Source organism: Macrobrachium rosenbergii, chromosome 16 (genome assembly GCF_040412425.1).
Source record: "Macrobrachium rosenbergii isolate ZJJX-2024 chromosome 16, ASM4041242v1, whole genome shotgun sequence".
Taxonomy (NCBI): Eukaryota; Metazoa; Arthropoda; class Malacostraca; order Decapoda; family Palaemonidae; genus Macrobrachium; species Macrobrachium rosenbergii.
Window position 1 is genome coordinate 61,382,585 of NC_089756.1, and position 17,308 is coordinate 61,399,892.

Sequence of the window (17,308 nt, forward strand, 5' to 3'; positions counted from 1 at the left end):
ATGGGGCGTTAGTAGACGCAAAGGCGTTTCTTAGAGGTGAATTTGTGAGAAAGGGTTATAGATTACCTTATTCAGGTCTGGAGTTATAGGGAAATTTGTTGGTGAGGAGAATTAAATATAAGTTGAGGTGTAGTGAGGATAAAGGTGATATAACACAGATTTTGGTGCCAAAAGAATTAATTCCAGTGATTTTGGATATAGTGCATTGTAAATTTGGTAGTCCACATTTGGGGATTGAGAAGATGTATCAGAGGATATGTGATAAATTTTTCTGGAGAAACATGTTTTCTTCAATGGAGACTTTTGTAAAAGGGTGTTCTGTGTGTAATTCGTGTAAACCAGCGAGGGTTACATTGTGTAAATTCCTAGTAGGCCTTTTGAAAGGGTTCATATGGATCTGTTAATGAACTTTTGTGAGTCGGGGTATGGTCATAAGCATTTGTTGTTGGTCATTGATGAATTAACGAAGTTCATGGAGATTTTTCTGTTAAAGAATTTAAGACGGCAGATGAGGTTTGCAGTGACAATTTTTAATAGGTCTATTTGCCCACATGGGGTCCCTGAGATACTTATCACTGATAATATGAGAGAATTTGTGAATAGAATGCTAGTGTCTTGCAGAGGTTATGGGGATACAGAAAGTAAATATTTTTCTGTATAGGCCAGAAGCTAATGGGTTGTGTGAACAAGCCAATAGGAAATTGCTCGAAGCTCTTCGAGTTATTGTGGGTTTAAGAGGTGCAAAAAAACCAGCAGGTAAAAGAGAACTGCTAATTTATTCATGATCCAGGCAGTTTATATAGCGGCAGACTGGCGTCAAGCCGCGGAATACAATGGGAGCCTCAGTGACCTGAGGTCGATAATAAATAACAATAAATACAGCGATCGAGTACACTTTACAATGTGAAAATAGACAGAAGTGAAATTGGATACAATCCTGATGCCTGTGAAAGAAGAAACATACGATACACAATTGATAACAGGTAAACAAATATATACATAGTTTAAATGATTGAATTTACATGACCTGGCACGTTAGGCGTGACTAAGTATAGAGGCAAAGAAAATGGGATGTCTCCACAGAAAAATTGCTCAGTAGAGACTTTACAAATGACTTTACAGATGAGACTTTACAAATACTCCCCCCCCCAGCAACGTGGGTGATGTCTGATTAGTTGGCGTATCTGCTAGGGCGCTGAAGGGTGCCACGGCTGCGTGAGGACAGCGGGGAAACGCCCTTTGTGTGGGGGTGCCTGACTACGGGTGTGGTTGAGCTTTTTCGGGGGCTGCCGCGTGCCCACCCCTTACAAGGACCCGGCTGTGGCGAAGGCTGACCAGGCGGAGGGTGCGATGCAGTGATGTCTGTGTCCTCCTCCAGGAGGGCAGGCTTGACCCGGTCTATTGACACCCAATCGTTCCTCCCGTGAAGTGCGAGAGCAGGAACGCCTTTTGTTCCGCTCCAGCACACGGAAGGGTCCTCTGTAGGGCCTGGTCAGGGGCAGGCAGATGGTGTCGTCCCTGACAAAGTCGTGGGTGGTGGAGGCCAGCCCGGGCGGCGTGAAGGTGGCCGACCTGTCTGTGTATGTCTGCCTGCAGGGGGCAAACTTGCCGACTAATGGGTTGAGGCGATCCTCTGTCACAAGCTCGCCCGGGACCACGAGGGACTCGCCGTAGGTTTTCTCAGCCACGGACGGGGTGCCGTCGGCCCTGGGGGCTGTTCTCAACCCGAGGAGGACCCACGGCGGCTGGTGCTTCCAGTCCTCGGCGGTGCAGCAGGCCATAAGGGACGCCTTCAGGGACCTGTGAAACTGCTCGACCAAGCCATTGGCTGCTGGGTTGTAGGCCGTGGTGGTGTGATGTGTTGTCCCCAGCAGCCAAGCTAGGGCGGACCACAATTCGGATAGGAAGGCGGGACCCCTGTTGATTGTGATGTGGTCTGGAACGCAGAAGCGGCTGGCCCAACTGGAGAGCAGGGCCTCAGCACATGCGTTGGTGGTAGCTTCTTGCATTGGCGTGGCTTCGGGCCACCGCGTTGAGCTATCTACCACCATCAGGAGGTATCTGGACCCGCCTAATGGGGGAAGGGGCCCGACGACGTCGATGTGAATGTGGCCGAAGCGTCGCTCTGGCTGCGGGAACTCTCCTACCCCGGACTCAGTGTGACGTCCCACCTTGCTGGTTTGGCACTGCAGGCACTGCCTCGCCCAGGCCCTCGCGTCCTTCTGCAGTCCATGCCAGACGAATTTCCCTGACAGCAGTTTGGCCGTCGTCCTGCCGGAGGGGTGTGAGAGGCTGTGGATGACGTCGAATACCTGGCGGCGGTGGGAGGCTGGCACCAGGGGCGGGGCTGGCCGGTACTGACGTCGCAGAGGAGACTAGGGCCCCCAGTGGTAAGGCCCTGTCCACACTAGCGGGCAATGCCCGACGGGCAAACAATGTTCCCATAACCATTCCACTATACTGACCGACGGAGTATGGAGTCAGAACGATGCGATTGTCTGGTAACACTGCTTCAGAAGCGAGAGAAAATATAAACAGCTGGAAGTGCCCGACGGGCATGCCCGTTAGCGTGGACAGGGCCTAAGGGGCACGTCCCGCCACTTCAGGGACACGATGGCGGTGCGGTAGGCTGGGGTCTCTGGGTCGGCGGCCTGTTCCCTGGTGAGGTCTTCGTAGTTGATCCTGAGCTGCACCGTGTTTAGCTCGACTCTGGAGAGGGCGTCTGCCACAGGGTTCTTGCTGCTGGGGAGGTACTTGATGGAGCAAGTGAACTCGGCGATGGCCGAGGGATGCCGTTGCTGCCTGGAAGACCATGCGTCCGCCTGCTTGGTGAAGGCGTGTACCAGCGGCTGGTGGTCCGTGTAGATTGTGAAGGGCGTGCCCTCCAGGAGGAACTTGAAGTGACGGACTGCACGGTACACTGCGCAGAGTTCCCTGTCGAAGGTGCTGTAGCGGGCCTCTGCGGGGTTGAACTTCTTGCTGAAGAAGGCGATGGGCTGGGGGCGCCGCCGATGACCTGCTCCAAGACAGCACCACAGGCGACGTTGCTGGCGTCCGTCACCAGCTGGAGGGGGGTGTTGGGATCCTGGTGGGCCAAGGCGGTTGCCTCGGCGACGGCGGCCTTCATCAGGGAGAAGACCTGCTGCTGGCTGGGTCCCCACAAGGACTTTGGTTGGCCTTTCAGAGTTTCCGTCAGGGGAGCCGTGATGTGCGCGACCCCAGGGATGAACCTCCTGTAGTAGTTCACCATCCCGAGGAACTCCTGGACGGCCTTGACGGAGGTGGGGCTGGGGAACCTGGTGACAGCTGCGACTTTGGATGTGAGCGGGTGGACACCTTCTGGGGATACCTCGTGGCCCAGGAATCAGCCTTTTGGACGCCGAAAGTGCACTTGTCGAAACGTATGACGAGGACGTTCTCCTATAGGCACTGCAGGACTGCCCAGATGTGTTTCTGGTGCTCACTGTGGGACCTAGAAAATATAAGGATATCATCTACGTAGTTGACACAGAACTTCAGGTCCCCCAGGATGCTGCCCATGAGCCGCTGGAAAGTCGCCCCGGCATTCCTCAGGCTGAAGGTGGAGAAGGCGAACACGTAGGACCCAAAAGGCGTGATGATGGCGGTCTTTGGTATGTCCTCTGGCGCTACTGGTACCTGAAAATAGGATTTCAAGAGATCCAACTTAGTGAATATTTTGGCCCCATGGGAGGAAGCCGTGAGGTCCTGCATGTTCGGCAGGGGGTAATGGTCAGATTCCGTTGCAAGGATAAGCTGCCTGTAGTCGCCGCAGGGTCTCCAGGAACCGTCTGGTTTCTGTACCATGTGGAGGGGGGAAGCCCACGGGCTGGAAGCCTTCTTGCTGATTCCCATCCGCTCCATTTCGGCGAATGCGTTCTTGGCATCCTGAAGGCACCGGGGAACCTCGCGTGCGCAGGGACCCCCTTTGTCTTTATGTGATGGTAGATGCCTTGTTTGGCTGGGGCCCAGGGGATTTGGTGGAGCTCGGGCCTGAAAACATCCCGGAACTCCTTCAGCAGCTGTGAGTACTGGTGGGGGTTGGCGGAGCAGGTGGTGGGCGCCTTGGGTCCTGTTGCCAACAGGAGGGACTGGCAGGAGTTGGTGTCGAGGAGGTGCTTCCGACCGACGTCGACTGCCAGCCCGAAGTGGGCAAGGAAATCCGCACCCAGGAGCGGGGTCCTTATGTCCGCGACGACGAAGTCCCAGGAATATCTCCGGCCAAGGATGGAGATCGACAGGGGCCTGGTGCCGTAGGAAGGCAGCCAGGTCCGGTTCTCGGTTGAGGTCCTTTCTGGATTCCGGGAAGATTGATCTAATAGCCCCGTGTCGACCAGCATCATCCTGCCGGAGACGGTGTTGCAGATGTAGAAGCCTACTGGTTCTGGGCCCCTGGATTCTTCTGCTGCCATGGTGGCCTGTCCTGCTGGCCGCCGCCTCCCCCATTTTTTGAACGGGCGAATGAACAGGTGGCAGGCAGTTCCGGGCGTCCTTGCCAAACCGCCTGTGGTAGTGGCAAAGCCCCAGAGAATTCCACCTGTTGTGAGGTGCTGGGCGCCTCCTGGCGACGAAGTTGACCTCCTGCTCTGCGCCTTCCTCCAGCTGGATGGTGCTGACTGGTATTGCGGGTGCTGGTACCCGCTTTGTTGTCCTCACAGAGTCCTTCAGGTTCTGCACCATGAGGATCAGGTTGTCGAGGGGCATGGCGTAGGGCTCAGGGATTTGTGTCCGGACCTCCGGGAGGAGCTGACAAAGGAGGAGCTCCCGCGACAGGCTTATTTCGTTCTGTTTTTTGGTGCCATCGGTGTCTGGGAGGGTGAGGAGGTCTTGAATCATGCCCCATGACTCCATGACGCTCTGATCCTGCCACGGGCTGACGGTGAGGTTGAGGGCGCGGGTAGCCCACTCGGCGACCAGCAGGGAGCATGCCTCGAGTAGGGACTTCTTCAGGAGGTGGTAGGTGAGGGGGCGTGCGGCAGACACTCACGGGACGAGTTTTCTGTAGGTTTCCTCTGGCAGGGTGTTGAGTACTGTGTCTGCCTGCAGCACCTCATCGTTAAGTTCCGCCAGCGTGAACTGGCTCTCGACCCTGTATGGCCATGCCGATGGATTCCCCTGCGTGAATGGCGGCAGTTTTATGGACAGGGCGACTCGTGATTGTCCTGCCGGGCAGGGCGCCGGGCAGGGGAGTGCAGGGCGCGGGCATGGGCGTGGAGGAGCGTGAGAGCCTCGGTGGGGGGACGGGCACGGGTGATGTGGGAGGGAGGTAGGCATCCGAATCCGCGAGGTTAGCGGTTAACTGCACGAGGGAAGGGATGTCTGTGTCCATGCTCGCTCTTTGCCCCTCTTAACTGGAGAAGGGTACTCGCGTCAAAACGCACTTGGAAGTGCGCCGTGTGAGTCCGCTAATGATGCTGGTGATTTTGCCAACGAGTGTCAGCACTCCCAAATGCTGGTTCAGAGCCGTAAATAGTCCTCTAAGGGCGTGAATAAGTTCCTGAAGCCAAGACTGAGTCGCCGTAAGGGTCCGCTAATGGCTTCGGGAACCACTCCGGGGTCACCACTTTAAGAGGTGCAAAAAAAACCAGCAGGTAAAAGAGAACTGCTAATTTATTCATGATCCAGGTGGTTTATATAGCGGCAGACTGGCGTCGAGCCGCGGAATACAATGGGAGCCTCAGTGACCTGAGGTCGATAATAAATAACAATAAACACAGCGATCGAATACACTTTACAATGTGAAAATAGACAGAAGTGAAACTGGATACAATCTTGATGCCTGTGAAAGAAGAAACATACAATACACAATTGATAACAGGTAAACAAATATATACATAGTTTAAATGATTGAATTTACGTGACCTGGCACGTTAGGAGTGACTAATTGTAGAGGCAAAGAAAATGGGATGTCTCCACAGAAAACTTGCTCAGCAGAGACTTTACAAATGACTTTACAGATGAGACTTTACATGGGTAGTAATGATAAGAACTGGGAGAGATATATAGTTGTGGTGAGACATGCATAAATACAATGGTTAGTGACACCACTGGTGTGTCGCCTGTTGAAGCACTATTTGATTATCCAGTTTAGGGTGTATTTGATTTGTTGTCCATACCTTCATGCTGTGACAATACAGTTAAATCATCAATTGCTGCAGCTAAAGGGAGACATGCACGTCTTAGTAGTAATCGGGGCCAAAGACTCGAAAAATGGTTGCATGAAGCAATGCAGTTGGGGATAAGATATGTTTTAAGATTAATGTCAGAAATTACTCGAATTATAAGTCATTGTCCAAAATTTAACGGGTAGTTTCGGGTTATAGAATAGAAACGGGAAAAAGGTTTGTAGTTTTGGATGAAGATACAGAGGTGATGAGGTTAACACACATTTTGAAGATTAAAAGAACAGTTTAATGTTCTTTAAGGTTTTTTTTTGAGGGGTAACGAGTTTTGAAATTGGGGGTGTTGACAATGGATTTTTGTAATCTTTTTTTGGGGGGGGTTAAGCATTTATTTATAGTTTTTTCTTTCTGTTTTTAGATGCGGAGATTTTGCTTGCTCTTTGCCTTGGATGCAGGAGGAAAGACGTATTTGGGACCAGGTATGGTTATTGAAGAGTGTGGTTGGGATTTGACAAAGTTTTGATGAGTGTGGAATTCGAGGATCTGGGGTTGGCCAGGTCAGAGTTGGAAAGTTCTCTGGATAGTGTTGAAACACTAATGAGGACACTAGAGGAAGCGAATATTAGACATAATTCGTCCAACCCTTTGGGACATTTGTTATCGGAAATTAAGGTTACAGCGGACAGAATTCAGGGAAAAATTACGAAGACATTGACACTGGTTCTGGATACAAAGCCAAATAATACACAGTTGGTGGGTACCCATCCTAGGAGGCGTAAATTAGCAGCAGTCACTTTGGTGGGAACAGCAGTGGCCATAATGGCAATTGGGGTAGCAATCATGAGTTTAATGAAGGTAGAGATATTGGAGGCTAAGTTGGCTGATCAGGGAGAGTTCTGACGAAATTGTGTGCTAGTAACACGGAATTACAGGGCGTCTCAGGGTTTAAGGAAGACTTAAAATGTTTTGTAATTTACTGTTGCGGGGATTAGAGGTGACCTAGATGTGACAATTGCTTTCTTTACAGTGTACACTACACTTTTAAATATTGAGAAAGAAACCAATTCTTTGATGGGTGAGATTAAATCTCAGGTGCAGGTGGTGATAGCAGCTTCACAGGGGTGTGTTTCTAGTGACATTTTACCTTTGGGGGTGTTAGAGTTCAATTTGAAGGATGCAACCATTTTGCAATTATATAATAAAACCTTTTTCTAGCACATATAATGGCTCTGTAGTAATATTGGAGGGAATAGAGACTATGTACATTCTGGGTGATAGGTCTCAGTCTTCGGCTATAGATTACAAGTCAGGGTGTGTTAGCCCACAATAAGTATATTTGTGATAGCAATACATAAAAATGTAAGCAAATTATAAAATACCAGGAGAACGTCTTTAGGGCATAATTCATTGCATCTTCGCTTGAACTTTTGAGGTTCCAATCTCACATCCTCAGGGAGATTGTTCCACAGTCCAACGGTGTGAGCAATAAAGGACCGCTGGAACTGAGAAGTCCGACAGCAAAGCTTATTTACTGTATATTGGTGCTGCTGTTCAGTAAATTTGGCCACTCTCTGCTGGAACAGAGGATCAGGGATCAACTGTGAATACAGCTTATGAAAAACTGACAGACAAGAGACCATCCGTTGATCGTCCAAGTCATAAGTGCTAAAGTTAGGAAACAGAAATATACCACCACAAACCACTCTGTCTAAAAGTGATAAATCTCTGGCAGAAGCTTACATCCACACTGGAAAGCAGTCTTCCAGTAAAGAGAGGACAAATGACCTAAAACAGGTAGTTTAATTTTCATATGAACGATTTCGATTGAATGTGTTGAATGTATTATCAAACCATGGCTGGACATTTGTTCTGAATTTGATGTCCTTTCTAGGGACATACCTTACTAAAATAGCCATCATCATTTCATTTACCTTCTTGGGATCTAGACCTGATATAGTATTTGAAATATTAAATGCCTGACAAGCTTCAATAATGCGATCTCAAATGGCTCAGTATATCCTGATGCCAATGGTGACATTAGGAATGTACTGATTGACAGATACGTCCATCTCAGTGGCGCATTGGCTGGAAGTGCCTATATACTTGCAGATCTTGGACTTGACGACAACTGGAACATCTGTGAATATGAGGTATAATCTATTATCAGAAATATGTGTGGGTTCCTCATTTAGTTGGACAAAATGGGAGGATACACAGGACTCAAGAGCAGTGTGGCTGTGTTGATCTGTGGAATTGGAATTAAGCCACTTGCTGTGCCTTGCATTAATCTCCACAAATAATTAAATAAAATTTTTGAATCCTGTGACTGAGCCATACTAATCCACTCCAGAAGACAGTCAATTAGAGAATCATCAATATTTGGATTGTGGTATACAGCAAATATGTGAACATTGTAGAACTTACTCAGTTCTTCATTAGAGGGGTGGGTAGAGCTCTCGGCTAGCACGCTCTTGGCCAAGCCTTCGACTCTCCGACCGACCAATGAAGAATTAGAGGAATTTATTTCTGGTGATAGAAATTCATTTCTCATCATAATGTGGTTCGGATTCCACAATAAGCTGTAGGTCGCGTTGCTAGGTAACTAGTTGGTTCTTAGTCATGTAAAATAAATCTAATCCTTCGGGCCAGCCCTAGGAGAGCTGTTAATCAGCTCAGTGGTCTGGTTAAACTAAGATTTACTTAACTTTTTCTGGAACTTACTGAAAATCTTAAAACAAAGAACTTTGTGGTAACTACACTCCAAGTTTTTCTGACGATAAATAGGTCGTCTGGACTCAGTGCATACTGCCATACCTTGCGCACATGTGATGTAATGATAAATAAAGTCAGAATTAAAAACTCAACCTTGTTATTATTCGCAAGTGTCTCAGATAAAAACATCAAATTGTAGTTACGGACACAGCTCGGAAGATCAAGAAAATAAGAATTTAAGCCTCAAATATCTAAGTAAAATTCTCTGCAATTTTTCTTATAGTAATGAATAGCAGCCCAGGGTTCAGCTCAATAATCCTCCAAAAGAATCAAAATTAGCAACATAAAAATAGAAGCAACACTAATAAATAGACCCATATCAACAGCAACACAGTAAAAATCAACAGAACAACTAATAATAAAATCAACAACCACAGTATTTACATTATTCCCAATAACTGTATGGAACGAGTGAATAAAGCTGACCATATGTCATTAAAAAAAACCTGGAAGCAACTCATTGACAAGGTGGACCTGGGGCACCTTGCAAGACAAATAAGAAACCTACCAGGTTTGCCAAAACAACTGGGGGAGGGCAGTCAGGATGGATTTAGAAATTATAAAAAGCTTAAAAGAAAAGATTAGGTAAAAAAAAAGGTGCTTTCCTGATAATCCACCAACCAACTTTTGCTTACTCATCAACTTGTCTTACACACTTTTTGAAAAAATAAGAAAGTAAAAAAAAAAAAAAAAGGAAAATGCCTGATTACTGTACACCCTCAAGCAAGGGAACTGAAACCCAAGACCGTGGTACAATGGCTATGGTACAGTCCAAGGTTGGAGAACAAAGTTTGTATTCACAGTAACCTTCTCCCAGAAGAGTTGCCTCCCAGGGCCAAAGAGTCTTATCCATATCTGTTGTACGGGAGGTAATGACTCATACCAAGACTTGCTGATAAATATACAAAGAATTTGTCATTTGGCAAACACAAGTTCTTTTGGTTCACATTTGGCAACAGACTTCTCTGGACACTTGGCTGATTAGGATGTTAAATCTATGAAACACTTAGGTCTTTGGAAAGTTCATTTACACATAAACTGAGTCAAAACCACAGGCAGTTACTAAGACTAGTCATGGTAATTGTCATGTTTAAATTAATCTGTGGATGTAAGGTATTCACTTATGCCTCCTGTCATATAATTTTTTAAAAATCACATACTACCTGCGATGTTAGAATCCAAATACCCATAGAGGAACATTAAAGTCATCTCTTGTCGAGAGGCTGGAAATATTCCTCTTGAACTGGACCTCCTGGGTGGTTTTTTGAAAACTGCCTTAGGCTTCAAGATTTCCCTGACTCCTTACCTAGTCTTGGTAATCTCAAACATACTCACTTGTACCCCCTTTGTATTTTATTCATTATTATTTCGTGTATTCTGTGGATGACACCTGTGTGCACATTAAAACGTTAGAGATATATCTTTCAGTGACATTTGGGAATTGTTTATGTCATCTATCCGGTGATGAAAAGGATATAAGAAGAACTGAAGAGACTATATAAATAAATGTTATCTTTATTATTATTAATGAAAAAGTTTTCTCTCGGGCAGTATTGCTGAATTCAGTATTACTGCATTCAGTCTGTATAGTTTAATCTGTGTATCTGATTAAGCCTTCATTCTCAGTAGATAACTTGTATTTCACACTTCCAACGGTCATGGAGAAAATATTCTTTTGCAGGAGGTGTATCATTTTCCTTCCTCTTATCTGCAGAGATACAAGTGAACGGACACAATGCAAAAGCTACATTGGTATTTTGGTAGGTTAGGTGGACTGGAATCAGTGGATAGCGGGGTCTGCTGAATTGTGATCCGTTAGATGGACTGCTAGATGCTCTAATCAATGGGCCCAATTCATTTTTTGGAAAATCTCCTTAGATGTATTGGGAGGGTAAGCTGAGGTAGGCTTGACAGGATGGAATTGATCTCTCCAGCGCAAACTGACTAGCAGTGTCTGTTGTTGCTGCAGTTATTTTAGATTAACCTACGTTTATGCTAGCATGAACTCTTGCTCTTGTAGCAGTCCAAGATATTACAATGGTCATGCTGCAAGTCAGTTGTATCCTAAAGGGAATGGAAAAGTAGTAGCTTAAATGGCCAGTTGGCAAACCAGGAGAACTTGCCAAATGTGCCACTTGGCCAGTATGCATAGATGTAATCCACTGTCTCGCTGAGAGGTCCTTACAGTAGTGGTTAGGAGAGAATATAATTAATTATATTAATATATATATTTCAATAAAAAAAAACATTCTAAAAAGGAGACTGCTAGGAGCTACTATACACAGGTGCTTATTTACAGTAAATCAGATTAAATGGTCTTAAAAATGTTCAAAAAATGGAAGAGTGAAATAAAGCTGAGAGGATCAGAAATCAACATGTGAAACCCAGTTTCTTGTTAACCACAAAGGAAGCAAATGGAAACATTCTGTTTGGAAAAAGGTGCTGTGGATGAGAAAAAACGACATCAGATACCCAAAAAGGAAACAAAGAGCACTTCCAGTCTGGAAAGTTTTCCCTTTTCAGAGTTAGAAATTCAATGAGTTTACTCAGCATTGTCTTTCGTCTGTGCGCGTGCGTGCGTGTGTGTGTATGTGTGCGTGTGTGTGTGTGTGTGGTCTGCTGGAATTTCCATCTGGCATGGGTGCTCATCTGACATTGTGCCATGATTTTTTCCGTCTTACCACTGACTGCAGTTATGCCGCTTGTTGATCTACTTTCTTTTCGAAACTGCATCTTTCCCCTTCTCAAAATACCCAAACCATCTTAGTCCTTAAGATATCAGCCTATTTTCCAGCTCTTGACATTACATGTCGCTGCAACTTATTGAGTTATAATGTGCTTTCCCCACTATATTCTTCGAAATTATCTACTTTATCTTTGTAAGGGATCAAGTCTCTGCTATGAAGGGAAGTACAGACCTTACACAAGCATCATAGATTTTTGTCATTCACTGACGGGGTAGGGTACCCTCGCTCCCTAGTAGTCCAGAATCTCTCCTCATTTCATCAAAGTAGTTGCTACACTTATTCTTACCTTCTTCATTATACCAGTTCAACATTCCAGTATTACACCTAGATAATGTTTTCCCTTCTCCCCTCTGTCTTTACCGCCTGTTCTTATTCATTTCTGGCATCTAAAATCCATTACTTCACTTATGTTAAGCAACCGTAAGTCTCTCCTGTGACACCCATCATGACATTTGATAAAGTATCAAATCCCTCCTCACATCTGTTCACTGTGCTATTGTTACGAGAAGCCACATTTACATTTCACGGTTCTGAAATACTTAGGCACTAAGTTAAATTTCTCACTAGTAGTTGAGGATTTTCAATGTAAATGAGGCTTTTAGCAACAATAGCACAGTGAGAAATATGCTGGTTAAAAACTCTCCCAAAAATACAGCTTTTATATATGAAGTTCATTGCCTAATGAAATATATTGGTCAAACTGGCAAAGATGTAAAATCAAGATTAAAACACCATAAATATTGTGCAAGAACTTTTCAGTCTTCCACTGCCATATTTTGCATAAAATAAACTTCATTCGTCACATTGATAGGAAAAAATGTAGAGTTATAATTTCTTGTAATTGTGATACAAAATGTAACATCTTAGGGTCGAAATTAGATGGTTTCTATTATTGATGAAATTGTTTAGCAACTGAATTAAAATATTTCATGAATAACTGTGAGACCCAGCATGAAATTTAGCCTGTTAATTTATGTACATGTGTCCGTGGGTGTTTGTGTATGTACATGATGTGCAGTTTCACATTTGTACATTACTGTATCAAGCTCTATATGTTCTTGTGAATATTTCTGTGTCTAAAGGATGTGAGTATATATTACTTCTTCTGCTTTTTATGTAAACAATATTCTGAATTTTATCAGCACGCTATAGTAAGAAATTTTGAACTTCCTTTTGTTTTCCAAATTTCTGTTTAAGATGTACTGTTTATACTTTTAATGTAATTGTAAAGGAACAATATGGTCATTTGTTTTCATATTACTGATATTATTGTTATTAGGTTTGAAATAGTTTTTGACGTAACCTGCCTGAGGTAAAAATGAACTCGTAAGACGGCTTTCGTGTTGCTTATTCTTCTGTACTTGTTATATCATGTTTAAATGGCTCTTTTTCTCACGTAAAATTTGCTTATTTACAAAAGTTGCCTTACTTTATTGAGTGTGCCTTGAAAGTGTGTAACAATTACACAAAAGCACTCCTTATACTTGAAAATCTGATACCATATGAAAGTATTGTGATATATATACACACACACACACACATATATATATATATATATATATATATATATATATATATATATATATATATATATATATATATATATATATATATATATATATATATATATATATAGGGTGTTGTTTCAAAATTAGAGCTCTCCCCTCTACAGCATAAACTAAAATTGATATGGACAAAAACAAAAGTAATTCAGAGCGGGTATTTATTTTAGTTTCTCTCTGAGTATTTAATATTTTGTGTGGCCTCCATCTGCCTGCACCACAGCCTGCATTCTTGAGGGTAAGATTTCAGCAAATCAAAAAAAGCTAAGACTCAAACTCCATTTCCCTGAGCACTTCGGTCACCTCTCTTCGCAGGTCATCAAGTCTTGGTATACCAGCATAGTTCACTGTGCGCGCTTCAACACGATCCTTTAAGATACTACCAATGTTTTCACACACATTAAGGTCAGGGGAGCTACCTGGAAACTCATTTGATGAGAAGAAATCGATACCACTGTTTCGAAGCAGCTCCTGTGTCTGAAGAGCCTTGAAACATGGTGCCTTATCATGCAAAAATGTGACTTCTTCAACAGATAACACATTTTCAGGATCTGAGGAAAGGAAATACTCCACCAGTAAGTACAGTTTCTCTGAAGTATTCACCATTCCATGACTGTCCTTTCTCTTTGATGATCCACATTAACCGTTTGGCTGTGAAACAGAGAAAAATTCCAAAACATTCAGGAAATTTCACAACTTGGTGATAGCGCACGTCATCACTGATATCATCCAGCTTTGCAGCCCAAATGATGTCATTTTTATGATTTGGCTTCCTGACTGTGTAAATGAAGAATTCATCTGATGCGACAACATGGAGAAAGTCAACTTCATCCCAATCATGCATGGTCTTCTCTCTGTTGCTGAATGATGTTGGGCTTGCTGATAACATGAAATGGCTTGATACCAGACTTTCAACTCACGATATACAGCACTATAACTTCTCTTCTTTCCTTTTTTTGCTTCTAGTTCAAGCGCCAATTTACGTAAAGATTTTTCTTGGTCTACCCACTGCATCAGCTATGATGTCTTTTGACTCCTGAGAAAGGACTTCAGGCCTTCCAAGATTCTCACTCTTTTTGCGATGACAGTCTTATGGATTTTTGTTCCAGTTTCTTTTAACAAAGGATTCATCTCTTTTAAAGTATTTAGCTATCCAGGAACGTGAAATGAAGGATGCGCCAGCATCCCTGACTTCTCTGAAGGTTATAGCCTGATTCGGTCAATCCATCCGATTTCCTCCAAGTCGTTAGCCATGGCTGTATCTAACTCCGTCACTCAGTCTGAAAATGCAAGACATGTAAAATGAAAAAAAGCTTAATAGAAACTTAAAATAATGTACTTGGAGATAGGCTATAGCAGAAAACTTCATAACTTTCCATTTGTTCTGTAGAGGGGGTCTCTAATTTCGAAACACCCAGTATATATACATATATATATATGTATATATATATATATATATATATATATATATATATATATATATATATATATATATACATATATACATATATATATATACACACACACACATACACACATATATATATATATATATATATATATATATATATATATACTGTATATTACAACACGAATAAACAGAACTTTACATGATGCAAAGGAGACCTGCCATTTTATTGGCATATGCTATTTAAACTGCATAGGTAAAATGAATCGCCGGATGTATCATAATCATATATGTCTACTGAGGTTAGTAGCCTATATAACGGATCAGCCATCGAGCTTAAACAGAAGTTTCCCAATGCTCTGTCGTTCCTCTTGCAATTTTATTGGTATTTGTGCAGTAAAGTGCAAGGTAAAATGCAGTTACCCCGAAAATGTAATTTACTTCCATATAGGCTGAAACTAATTTTTGTACGTAATATGATCAAATCGCTGAGCTTTCACAGAGTATAAAAGCTTCATTTTCTCTTGCAATTTTTATATATAAATTTGTGCAGAAGTGCCTAAATGCGCATTAAAAGGAAAAAGTAATTTACTTCCATATAGGCTAAGAAACTTAATTTTTATACGTATATATGAAAATGAATACTGATATTTCGTTAGAAGTATAAGAACTTTATTTTCTATTATATATCATATATATATATATAAACTGGCAGAATCATATATAAATATGGGCATATATAAATATATATATATATATATATATATAGAATATATATATATAATATATATATATATATAATAAACTATATATATATATATATATATATATATATATATATATATATATATATATATATATATATATATATATATATATATATATATATATATATATATATATATATATATATATATATATATATATATATATATATATATATATATATATATATATATATATATATATATATACATATAAATATATATATATATATATATATATATATATATATATATATATATATATATATATATATATATATATATATATATATATATATATATATATATATATATATATATATATATATAGATATAATTTCCGTCTACATAGAGGTAAACTTAATGAGATAGGAATGGAAGAATATTCAAGGCAAAATATTAAATGCTGGTCGCTGTTGTCGATGGTACCGACGAGAGTTAACCCTCTGTGCAAAGCACGAAGAGAAACTTGCAGTTGGTTATCAACAAAAGAGCGAAGGCGCCGAGTAGTAAACCGACTGGATCATTTCTGACCTGAATTACTTTACAAGCACAATTCATGCTTTTGAATTAAAATTGTAACAGCAACCTTATTGAATCTATTGCTATGAATATGCTTCCACTCCAATCACACGAAGGTTACCTTCTATGCAGTCAGTGAAAAAAAAAATACACACACATATACTGTATATATATATATATATATATATATATATATATATATATATATATATATATATATATATATATATATATATATATATATACATATATATATATAAATATATATGCAGGGTATATATTCATCTCAATGTAACATTTAGTGTTCATTCTGCCAGTTTACATTTCTACGTTTCTTAATCTGCTAGTGACGGCGAAGCATGAAGGTCAGTCTATTATCTATGAAAAAAGAACTTTCTGTAAGACATCGGGTTTTATCTTATCGCTGGTCAAATGAAAGCGTGAGCTTAATAGGCAACTATTTATCACTTTGGAGAACACTGGGATTTTTGAAATTGAAATGATATGTGTTATATATTTATACAGATACACTCATGCGTACTCACAGACACTAATATAAATTACGTACAAATATATATTTATATATATATATATATATATATATATATATATATATATATATATATATATATATATATATATATATATATATATATATATATATATATATATATATATATGTATGTATGTATGTATGTATATATATTGTATATATATCGAAGTCGAAGGCGGTTGCTTTAAACCTGATGAACAGCATCGAGTCAGGGAAGAAGGAGAATTCCTTTATTTCCTTTCAATGTGCTTTATTACGTTGACGTTTCAGGACCATGTGTCCCATTTTCAAAGCTATAAATTAATAAAGACAACAGAATTAAAAACAGACTCAGATTTTAAAAAACGAGAAAAAAGTTTTTACATAAGAGTATAAAAAGAAACATAACAGAAAGGAACAATAGTTACCAAATAGTACTAAAGGCAAGAGCTAAGCAACACTCAGAGTCCGTTTTGGTTCCAACAGAAACTCACGAGAGAAATAATAGAGGTGTTGACGTGGACTGAGTATCTGATTGGGAACTAGTTGTTTAATAAAAAGAGATTCTAGTATTGATGACCTCAGGAGTCATATACCAGTCTAATTGGTCCAGATGTGACCTAGGGAAGTACGTTGGCTCCACTCGTAGGTTGTTGAAGGTGAGATTAGACTCTCATCATGGAGCAAGTTACTGAATGGGAGCTAAATTATCAAACCCTGAATTTCCATACATAGGAGACCATAGGAAAAAATGCAAATATAATATCAAGTTCAAGGATCTGAAGATAATAGGCAAAGCTCTGAATAACCACCAACTGTCAATACTAGAATCTCTTTTTATTAAACAACTATTCCCCAATT

General features: G+C 41.5%; 1 protein-coding gene across 1 annotated transcript; it reads right to left on the reverse strand.

The window, feature by feature from the left end:
* Positions 1-1,304: 1,304 nt before the first annotated feature.
* LOC136846973 (uncharacterized) lies at positions 1,305-2,051 on the reverse strand. The gene has a single exon (XM_067118229.1). It carries the CDS (start codon positions 2,049-2,051, stop codon positions 1,305-1,307), a length of 747 nt encoding a protein of 248 aa, XP_066974330.1.
* Between the last annotated feature and the right edge of the window lie 15,257 nt (positions 2,052-17,308).

Bases quoted from the DNA above. Each gene is read 5' to 3' on its own strand.
- LOC136846973 (XM_067118229.1), bottom strand. From the start codon at position 2,051: ATGGTGGTAGATAGCTCAACGCGGTGGCCCGAAGCCACGCCAATGCAA.